Source organism: Triplophysa rosa, linkage group LG22 (genome assembly GCF_024868665.1).
Source record: "Triplophysa rosa linkage group LG22, Trosa_1v2, whole genome shotgun sequence".
NCBI lineage: Eukaryota > Metazoa > Chordata > Actinopteri > Cypriniformes > Nemacheilidae > Triplophysa > Triplophysa rosa.
The window spans coordinates 1,441,478-1,453,253 of NC_079911.1; the positions used below are offsets into that span (position 1 = coordinate 1,441,478).

General features: G+C 44.3%; 1 protein-coding gene across 1 annotated transcript; it reads right to left on the reverse strand.

The window, feature by feature from the left end:
- Window positions 1–10,729: 10,729 nt before the first annotated feature.
- On the reverse strand, window positions 10,730–11,421 carry LOC130545916 (zinc finger protein 239-like). Its single transcript, XM_057320847.1, has one exon. It carries the CDS (start codon window positions 11,408–11,410, stop codon window positions 10,730–10,732), a length of 681 nt encoding a protein of 226 aa, XP_057176830.1. The 5' UTR covers window positions 11,411–11,421.
- Window positions 11,422–11,776: the final 355 nt, after the last annotated feature.

Below are 11,776 nucleotides of genomic sequence, written 5' to 3' on the forward strand. Positions count from 1 at the left end.
CTGGAGCAGTGGGCAGCTATCACTGCAGCGCCCGGGGAGCAGGTAGGAGTAAGGTGCCTTGCGCAAGGGAACCTCAGTCGTTACCCGCCGGCCCTGGGTATCGAACCGGCAACCTTCTGGTCACGAGTCCGACTCTCTAACCATTAGGCCACGACTGCCCTAAATTGTTTATTGTTTAATATGTCAACTGGAAGGTTACATTTGCCAGCATTGCAAAGAACCAACAGGAGAAGAGTGACTGCCCTCAGTGCCCTGTAGTAGCATACAGAATGCAGTAAATTAATGCAGACGTCTTTTGCACATAGCACTGGAGCTAGAGAGGTTTAAAGTTATTATAGTTCACTAAAGTATTTTTTGTCTGAGTGTTCAATTTAACGGGACTTTTATTTTGACGGGTCTTTGGTTAGACGCTTGAGTTTTTGTGTTTGCAGATACCTTCACTCAAACAGTAAACGTTCGTAAAATAAACTCTCAGAGCAACTCTGGAGATGAAGTTCGTTTGTTCATATCCTCATACAGTGCAGACGCAGATAAATCCTCGACCATCACTCGTGTTGTATGTTAAACTGTGCACATAATTCACTCAGACACGCGCAGCCAGATGACATTTAAATAGCAGGAATCCGCTCCGCATCTAGGTTAAAGCATCAGACGAAATAACGTTATAACATTTTGTCTCGTCTCGTTTTGGTCAACGAAAATGAAGAGACATTTTAGCATAGTTTTTATTTGTAAACCACATTTAGTCTCGTTTTTATTCGTCAACAATATTGCATTATACATTTATTTATAGTCATCGTCACATAACCAGCATTTACGTTGCGTCTAGTCTCGTTTTCGTCACGTGATAAAGGTTCGTTGACGACCATATTTCGTCATAATTTTCGTTGACGAAAGCAACACTACCCCACACAAGCTCATCACAGAATCTGCAACAAGGTGGGGATCTCGTCTGCAGATGATTGAAAGAGTCCTGGAACAGGAGAAAGCAATTACACAAGTCCTGGCAGCAGACAAAAGACACGGCCTTGGAGTCGGTCACAGCAGCACTGAAGCCACTCCAAGATTTTACAGATGCCCTGTCAGGAGAAGCATATGTCAGTGTGTCCTATTTGAAGCCTGTCATCCATCTGTTAAATACAGAGATTCTGAATCCAAAAGAGGATGATACCGAACTGACCCAAGAGATCAAAACTAAGGTTCTTGATTACTTGAATAGCAAGTATACTGACCCTGCAACAGATGAGCTACTCACCATGGCAACCTTTCTCGACCCAAGATTTAAAACCATGTACTTGTCCCCTGAGAAACTGGAGGAAATTAAAGTGAGAGCAGCCTCAGAGACTGAAGCCCTCCTGGAGGAGAACCCTGCCCTGGTACTGGTAGAATCATCTCTTGCAGAGGATCAACCTGAAAGGGAGGGAGAAACAGCCACTGCTCCACTACCATCAGCCAAAAAGCCCAAGAAGAGCCTTGGAAGCTTCTTTAAGACCAGCAGTGCATCGGCCTCATGTTCACAGAAGCAGATCATTGAGCAAGAGCTAAACAGCTACATTCTGGCAATGACACCAGACAGTGAGACTGATCCTTTGGAATGGTGGCGATTTCATGGATCTTCAAGCAAAAAATTACTTATGTATTACTGCCACAAGTTCGCCCTCTGAGAGGGCATTCAGCACTGGGGGCAACGTCGTCACATGTAGCAGGGCGGCACTGAAGCCAGAAATGGTCAACAGGTTGGTGTTCCTGGCACGGAACTTGTGAAGATGTTGATGCGATGTGAGGTTGTGTGAAAAGTGTAACCTTTTTTTCCAAGACTATTACTTAGCAATCTTCTTTATCTCCTAAAACATACTTGAAATATTGTATTTAATTAGACATAATATTTAATTTAGGCCTACCTCATGTTGCCACTTTGCACTGTTTGAATATTTGGTGGCTGAGGTTTGAAATGTTTACTTTAAAAAGCTTACAGCATTTAAGTTTGTATAAACTACATTTTCCGTGTAGTAATCTTCTTTATCCCCTATGTACTATAAAGTATTTTATTTTACATAATATTTAATTAAATTTCTACCTCATGTTGAAATTTTGCACTGTTTGAAAAAAAAAACAATTGCACAATTAAAATTTTTTTTTAAGAAAGTTGATGTGAGTATTGGTTGGTACTAGCTGAAGCTTTAAAAGATTTGATTGAAAGTATTAGGGTACGATCAGACAGAACGCGCTTTTCATGTTCGAAAACGCGAGGCGCGCCGCGCTGCTCCTTGGTGACTCTTTGAAAAGAGCAGCATGCAGAGTTTTTTTGTATGTTGCTAGGTAACCCGAAACAGCCACAACAAGTTTCTCCTCCATGTCTCCAGGCGTTCCAAGCATTGCGACAAGGGAAGCCCCGCCTCTCCACTCATCTGATTGGACAATGGAAAAAAGCGCACATGACGTCAAGCGCTTTTCTGCTCAGAGTTGAGTTTTTTCAACTTCTGGCGCTCAGAGCGCTCCGCCTAAAACGCGAGGCGCAGCAGGCGGCAGAAATGTGAGGCGCCCGGCGCGCATAAGCAGCGCGCAAAACGCTCCCTGCCAACTGAAAACAATTCAAAAGAGGCACGTCTCACAGCAAAAGACGCGTTCTGTCTGATCAGACCCTTACGGTGTTTAACAACTGAGTTACCTTATTTTCCATGTAGCAAAATATTTTCATTTTCTTTATCCCATGTGTTCATTAAATGTTTAAATAAAAGTCTTTTAAGGTCTATGTCCCATCCCTGACTTTTTTAAAGTTATATGAGGTTAATATTTTTCCTATAATTTCACTAAGGTGTACTAAAATGTGATTCCATTTTTTTTATCATATCGTAATATCGATATCGACTGGACAGTGAAAAATACAGTGATATGAATTTGAGCTCATATCGCCCACCCCTAGCTCCTGCCAGGCCAAGGCGTTGAGAGAGTTCCACGAGGGTAAGGCCGACCTAGCGCTTATGCAGGAACTCCGCGCCGCCACTGACCTCGCTCTACGGGCAACCAAGGTGACAGCGCGGGCCCTGGGTCGGGCGATGTCCACACTTGTAGTCCATGAGAGACACCTCTGGCCGAACCTTGCACAGATGAGTAACGCCGAGAAGGTCCGCTTTCTCGACGCACCCATCTCGCAAAGGGGGAGGCTGTTTGGAGATACTGTCGAGCAGCAGTTCTCGACAGTAAAGAAGCAGACAGAGGATATCAAGCATATCCTCCCCCGCCGCGACTCGGCTGCCCTCGGCCGTCGAGTCCCGTGCAACGTCTGCTTCCCAGCAGCCCTGGTCCTCTTCGACGCCCTCTGGCTCTGGCTCCCCCCACTCAGGCAGCCCCCCCAGAAGAGACATCGAAGAGGAGACCATCGCCCCATCAGCAGCCGCGGCGAAAGCGGCCCTCATGGGAAGACCCCAGGGAGATCGAGAATACCATTGGGCCCGAACCCAGCCACTCCATCGCTGGGGGATCGTTCTCACCTCTGGCCCCCTCCGGGGGGCTAGCGCCCACTTACTCAAAAAGAGTTTCCTCTCTCTCTGCCCTTGCGCACAGCTGGCGGCGGGACAAGCGGAAGTACGCCTTCCCCCCCAGTGAGCCGCATTGCACAGACCCTGTGCAAGGTCAGGGAAGAGGAGCATCAAGTGGTACTAGTTGTGCCCTACTGGCCCAACCGGACTTGGTTCTCAGAGCTGGTGCTTCTCATAACAACAACACCCTGGCCGACTCCCCTGACAGAGGACCTTCTGTCACAGGGGAATGGCACATAACGGCATCCCAGGCAGACCCCTGGAACTTCCATGTCTGGACGGGACGAGAAGATCCTGAGTGGCCCACCCCCTGTGTGGTTGGGACATCACTCAGGCTAGGGCCTCGGCCACTAGGCGGCTATACGCCCATAAGTGGTGCCTCTTCTCGTCCTGATGCTCTTCTCGAAGAGAAGACCCGCGGAGTTGCTCGATCGGGAATGTGCTGTCCCTTCCTCAAGAGAGACTGGGGAGACGGTTCAGTACCGTCGCTACGGCATACCGATCTCAAGATCGCCCCTGCCCGTTAGGAGTGAGGCACACTCCTCATGGGCACTGGCTCAGGGCGCCTCTCTGGCAGACATCTGCAGAGCTGCGGGGTTGGGCTATGCCCATCACCTTCGTGAGGTTCTACAACCTACGCGTGGAACCGGTGTCAGCCCCCGTCCTGCATGGCAACACGTAGGACCGGCAGCCGATAGGGCGTACGCCTGAGAAAGCCCTTCCCCCTTCCTCTAGGGGGATCAGCGGCTATTTACGCCTCCCTTCTTTCCCCACTGGGTAAAGAACAGGCATTCCATCCATCACTAAGCACCTCCTGGGGGCAGGCTGGGCAGAGCAGCCCTGCCCCCTTAGGCCGGGTAACAGTTGAGTTATCTGCCACATAGCTGTAACCGGACCTAGTGCTCCAGACGTGGTAACCCCCCCCCGTGGGAGGTTCCGTCTGATGTATCCTCATGAATGGTTCCCACCTCTGTAACCCATGACCTCCCTAGGTGGACTCCCACCTTGCGGTTAACTCCTTCAGTCCGCACATTTTCCCATGAGTTCTCCCTGATGGTGTGACCATGTGGTGTCTCCACTAATTCCTCCCTACTGTAGGTAGTGGTCTCTGTAGAGTTTTTTCCCCGGGGGGATTAATGCTTATCCAGTGGCCCTTACGGTGCCGGGCAGCTTCTCGCTGTAAGAGAATCAAGGCCTCCGCCCGTGACGGCCGGTGGCAGGGGCTTCCCACCTTTCTTCAAAAGCTCTGGGACCCCCTACCTCTCCACTGGACGGTTACAATTTCGCGCTGGCGCTCGTCTGACTCGCCCAGGCCAGTCAGCGTCGCTCCGCTGGAGATTGTGATGCGGCACAGCGCTGTGGCATACTCCATAGGAACCCCATCTGTCGGCTCGACACAACGTCGAGAGACCGACAGAAAGGGAACGTCTTGGTTACGGATGTAACCTCAGTTCCCTGATGTAGGGAACGAGATGTTGTGTCCTTCTTGCCACAACGCTGGCTGCCCGCCGCAGCGGTCGAGGGATGCTCAGGCTCCTCAGACCAAAAGGTGAATGAATGCAGCACGCCGTCTCCCTTTTATACCCGGATATCCAGGGGCGGAGTCCGGCATGCAAATTTCATTCGCCAATTTCATTGGCCTTTTCTAAACTAGTCAGAAGTTGATAGGTTCTCAAGAGCGAACCCCATCTGTCGGCTCGACACAACGTCTCGTTCCCTCCATCAGGGAACTGAGGTTACATCCGTAACCAAGACGTTTTTACACTTATCCTTACAGAAAACCCCCGGTGGTGCACAGCATGTTGTATTTCTAGCTCTACTTTTTACATTTTCTATTTAAAGTATTGCAATATATCGCAAATGTGTATCGTATCGAAATACATAGCAATATTGTATCGTGACCCATCTATCATGATATGTATCGTATCGGGAGGCACTTGCCAATACACAGCCCTAGCTCCTTGTCAGATGGGAGATCCATTCAGAGGTCGAAACCTTCTAACACTCTGACGCTGAAACTTCACGTACTCTAAGGAATGGGGGGAGGGCTTCCATATACATCCTTTTTCGTTAATAAACATTGTGATGTGTTCGGGTGGGCGGGGCCTTAGGTGGAGGCAGAAAGAGAACCCTGACCACTTTAATAACGTTAACTCGCACTTTGGATTTCATTTTAATTTGCAAGTACTGTCTGCAATTGTTTTTGAAAAAGTTCACTTTAACGTAAGGAACCAGTGGCCTGTTTCACAAAGCCGGTTTTGTTTTTACCCAGGTAAGTTCGCGTTTAGTTTGAGCAAACTCCTAGCATTTTTCCACCATCGCGCCGAATCGTTCCAAGCACAGTCTGAAATGGTTACAGTTATGTTTCCACGTGAGCCTGGTTCGACACGGCACGATTACAAACTGTTCTCGGCTCGGAATTTTAGCCATGGTTGTCTAACCGTGCTGAATCGTGCTAATGAATGCGCCGAGAGCCGTTATAGCTCAGTCTCCTGTATTACCAAGGCAGCGCTTGACGCGTTTGTGTTTGCATTCTAAAAAATTCTGTTATCAGCCCTGCAGTGAAAAATGAAACCATTTACGTACCGGCTGGCATTGATCGGCACGGTGTGGAACGATTAAGCAACGAGAACGAAGTTCTCTCTGAGTCTTCGGTCTCAAGAATGTGGGTTGGTTTGGAGCCAGTTTCATCGCTATGGTAACTTGCGTGATACGCTACCCTGCTCCAGAGCAAACAAAAACTGGGCCAATTAGCAAAGTGACAGTGCTGCTCAAAAGTTTACACAGCAAAATTAAGTTTTATTTTTAATTTAGTCCTGCCCTGAGCAAGTTATTTCACTAAAGAAATGTTAACATAAAGTTCACACCAAAGAATAATACTACTTCTAAAAATAGCCCAGGGCAAAAGTTTACACCCCCTTAATTCTTAATACTGTATGAAATTCTGTTATTATTCTTTGGTGTGAACTTCGTGTTAACATTTATTCCGTGAAACAACTTGTTCAGGGCAGGACTAAGTTAAAAATGAACCTTAATTTTCAAAATTCCTCATATTTGTCCCAAATGTTCAGCTTTTACCAGATTCTGCAAGGGGTGTGTAAACTTTTGAGCAGCACTGTATATCTAACACAATAAAACCAAAAGTTTAAAGTAATATGATTTATTTGTATTGTATATATATATATTGATTATGATTACATATAATTCAAAACGTTAATATAATTATTATATCAGTTGATTATTAATATTAATTAATATTAAACAGCATTTAAATTAATATAACTATATAAGTATAATACAAACATAAATATAAAAGCTTTTTAAACTGATAAGGCATACACATATTATCTTTTGACCTTTTTGTAAAGCTATAAATCATTTAAATGCAGTTGATTCACTTGCATTGATATAGTCAGTAGCTATCTCCTCAAACTTTCTACACAGCAGTGTTTATTTCTGCCTTGTAAATGTGTTTCAATTCATGATATTTTTTTCATAATGATCTGAAGTGAATTGTGCTGAAACTCATGAGAAGTCAATCAAACTGATGATGCTTTCCATGTTCCTTGTGATTGGATGTTTGCCGCACCTGCCTCACGCACTCTAGATCAAACCTGAGTTGACAGAGAACCTTTATACCAAACATTGTGCAACAGCTGAACCTGGGGCCTGTTTCAATAAGGAGGTTCAACCAACACCGAGTTAAAATGTGAACTCTGAGTTGATTTACTCAGAGAATCGCAACTCTGAGTTTTCGGTTTCAGAACAGGTGATTTCAATTAGTTCAATCCACTCTGAGTAAGTTCACTCTAGGTTACGCGCGTGCACCATTGATTTAAAAAGCCATCATCAATTGAGCGAAGATAGCACGATTCACCATGGCAACAGCACCAAAAAAAGCAACATGGCGGCAGAAAGCACATGAGAGTGAGGCACACTTTCCGCTCGATTTACTGATGTCCTGAAAATGACTTAAGTTTAAATTAATAAATTGATACCAATAAACAAATAAATTAATCATTAAATGAATGAAACAACAGAAATAATAAAAAAAATCGTATGTTCTCACTCGCCATGAGTGCTCTAGTTACGCAAGTAAGACGTCATGGTGTATAGGACACCTGTAGGGCGTCAGACTCTCTTGCAAAGTTAGACTGATCGCCGGTTCGAATCCTGCTCTGAACAGATTTCACTTGGAATGGCTGCATGTCAAATTTACTTGTTTATTACCTTTATCGCTTCATTTCTGCATGTATGTCTGTATTTATTCATTTCTTTATTCATGCACTTTATTTATGTGTAAGGATGGATGAGATATATTTTGATACATCTAATTCACTGTAAAGAAAAACGGTACAGTTTTAATAAAAATGCACAGGGAAATGACAAAATTCCACTCGGTGCTCTCCTGAAATCAAAGTACATTCCAATGAATTAATGCAGCCTCTTCATGAATCCTCTATAAAAGCACATATGACATACAGTATAAGTCACTGAGATGGTCTCTGTGTAATCAAAATGTGTGCCATGAATGACTGTATTAATGAATGAATGGATGAGTTACACCACTTGCGCTTTAAAAGGGGGAGGAGATCGAAATAAACTCTGGGTTTACCAAAGAAAACCTGCTCCCGACCAGGTTAGGTTCACAGAGTAAGTTACTATGGTTACTGACTCTGAGTATAAGATACCTCTCCTTTAGAAACGGGCTTGAGTTACCCCGCTTTCTCAGGTTTGACATACCTCACATTCTGAAACGGAAAACCCAGAGTTTCCCTCATTTCAGGGTTAATATACTCAGAGTTTTCACTAAACCTCCTTTCTGAAACGGGCCCCTGATCTCAAGCAGGTTGGGTTAATTTGGGTTATGTCAACTCTAAACCTACTCTACAACACTGTGCTTGTTCATCTCGCTTCGTGCAACAGGCCACAGATTGGCTGATTTATTGAATGGACGCTCCTGTTACGTGGCCTGACATCTACATTGATAGAGAAACCAAGGATGTATTGTAAAGAGAAGCTGAGTGTGTAAAGATCTTTTGATGCTCATGTGTACTACAGTAACAGTGGCAAACGTTAGCAAATGCAACAACTTGACACAAACCTGACACATAACATGAGTCTTCTCATTGTTCCCTCTCCCTTTCTATAAATGCACTTATGGCAACTGAAGGAAAAGATATGACAAACAGTTTGCTTTATGTTTAGCCTCTGGTCGCTAGTTAACTGCTAGTTGTATAACTAACAAAGTTAGCTAACATAGCCTATGTGCTAAAAAGTTACCGTTACGTGGAAAATAACTTAACTTTCCCAGTTTCAGATTAGGTGAGCATACATGAGATAATCTTAGACACGCACCCAAATCATAACCCATACTAACAACAGACAATAGTTTGTTTAATCTTAAATGATAAAAGATGTGCCCAGCAAAAGTGAACATTTTTGGATGATCTTTCCTGTCCAGTCAGCTCATTTTATTGTGTTTAATTACAGCTGCCGTCTGTATTTTGTCTGTCAATGGCAGCAGGTGTAACATTCAAAAGATGAGACTGGAACTAAATGCAGGTAAAACTGTATGAATCCAAAAAATGCAACACATAATCCAAGACATGATCATGAATCCATGGAACTGTATGCAACAACAAAGTAAAAACCAACAAAAGACAATGACAACCACTGGGGTATATGTACACAAAATAAAGAGGGAAAACAAGGAACACCTGAAAACACTAGGACAGGTGTAAACAAAACATCATAATATAATCATAATATAACCTTCAAAATAAAAGACATAACTTAACAGAACATAGATGCATTACATCAGGTATGTGTTAAAATTTCAAACTGGAGCCTGTATTTCATCAAATATGGTACTCAACAACGCAACAACAAAAAAAGACTTTGTGCTGGTTTGTATTGGCCGCCTCGAGTTTTCGTTTTGTTTTGCCTCCAGCAAATGTCGTGACGTGAACACTAAAAGGGTCTATAGTAACTGTAGACTAACCTACTGACCAAATGTACAGTGGAAGTGGTATCCTGCTAAGGAGATGCCATTACCTAGCATCCAAAAGATGCAATACCACAGTGCAATGTGCTTGGGCCCCAAGTAGAGACAGCACATGCTTAGATCAGTAAACCACAGAAATGGCATCCACAACACAATAGACTAGTCTGTGTTCAGAGAGCCTAACCCTTTGGCTGGGTCTTCCTCCGACTGTAGGAGTGCCTGCAAGTTCAGTACTTGGTCTTTGAAGGGAGTAGTGGGAACTTTGGGCACCAGGCTGAGGTCTCAGGATCATATGAGTGTCCCGAATCTCTAGGTACTCACTAAACAAACAGAATGTTTGCAGATCCCCAACTCTCTTGATGGAAGTGAGCACCATCAGAAAGGCTATCTTTTGAAAGAGGGCACTAATCTTCACTGACTTTAAGGGCTTGAAAATATCTCTCTGAAGGACCACTTGACCAAAGAAAGGTCCTAAAAAGGCACAAAGCCAGGTTTGGGAGAATTCCACCACCCAATGCCTCTCTGAAATGTGACTGAGACAACAGAGCATCTCTGTGGATCTTCTCAAAGGAAGAACACCAGTCCATGAAAAGACGCCACTCCAAAGCATACAGTTGCCTTATAGAGTGGGCTCTAACCTGAGTGATTGTGACCACCAAAGAAGACTGTATGCCTCTTGGCTCTTATGTGTCCCAGGAGCTAGGACATCTGTGTCTATGGGAGCCTTGGTCAGGTAGTACTACAGTAAACAACAGGAGGACTCCTGAGAGGAAAACAGGGTCATCTGAGTCGCCCCAACTCAACTCCAGAATAGCTTTATTTTGAGTGTAACCTGTCATGAAAACACTGAGGCTGCAACTCTGCTATATCTATAAGTGGTAGTGGCCTGGGAGGTGGGGGAGTGAGACTGTTGAACCACACCATACACCCAGACTGCCAACAGAGCGGCAGGAATCAAAGCATAATGCAATAGAATGCACAGATAACAAAAATCTTATATCTGCAAGACAGGCATGTAAATCCCACTTGCTAATTCTCATTGGCCCTGTTTAGAAAAAAACCAAGATCGAACCCCTAGTGTAAAGTCATCAACACAATGTTGAGTAAGTGACAAATAGAATTGGGAGTTCCCTTTCTGTGTTTTGATAAGTGACCTGCATGAATAGTGACAGAAGTTTCAACTTCAAAGAGAGACTTCTGTGTGTTTTCGCTGGTGTCTTTTGAGGTTACCAAACCTGGTAAAACCCTTTCCACATGGTACACAGTGATACGGCTTCACTTCTGTGTGTATACGCTGGTGTTCACTAAGAAGACTTGACCGAGAGAAACTCTTGCCACACTGTGAACAGTGATGAGGCTTCTCTCCTGTGTGTATGAGCTGGTGTACACTGAGATTTGTCAAACAAGAGAAACTCTTGCCACACTGTGAGCAGTGATACGGCTTCTCTCCTGTGTGTATGCGCTGATGCATGCGGAAATCTTTTGACCGAGAGAAACTCTTTCCACACTGTAGGCAGTGATACGGCTTCTCTCCTGTGTGTATGCGCTGGTGTTCACGAAAATCTTTTAACCGAGTGAAACTCTTCCCACACTGTGTGCAGTGATATGGCTTCTCTCCTGTGTGTATACGCTGGTGTTCACTAAGAAGACTTGACCGAGAGAAACTCTTGCCACACTGTAAGCAGTGATACGGCTTCTCTCCTGTGTGTGTTTGCTGGTGTCTACTAAGAGTGCCTGACCGAGAGAAACTCTTGCCACACTGTAAGCAGTGATACGCCTTCTCTCCTGTGTGTAATCGCTGATGTATTTGGAGACTATTAAATGTGGTAAAAAAAATGCAACACATAATCCAAGACATGATCATGAATCCATGGAACTGTATGCCACAACAAAGTAAAAACCAACAAAAGACAATGACAACCACTGGGGTATATGTACACAAAATAAAGAGGGAAAACAAGGAACACCTGAAAACACTAGGACAGGTGTAAACAAAACATCATAATATAATCATAATATAACCTTCAAAATAAAAGACATAACTTAACAGAACATAGATGCATTACATCAGGTATGTGTTAAAATTTCAAACTGGAGCCTGTATTTCATCAAATATGGTACTCAACAACGCAACAACAAAAAAAGACTTTGTGCTGGTTTGTATTGGCCGCCTCGAGTTTTCGTTTTGTTTTGCCTCCAGCAAATGTCGTGACGTGAACACTAAAAGGGT

What these genes read in the sequence shown, in the direction of transcription:
- LOC130545916 (XM_057320847.1), bottom strand. Translation starts at nt 11,410, where the DNA reads ATGATCATGTCTTGGATTATGTGTTGCATTTTTTTTACCACATTTAAT.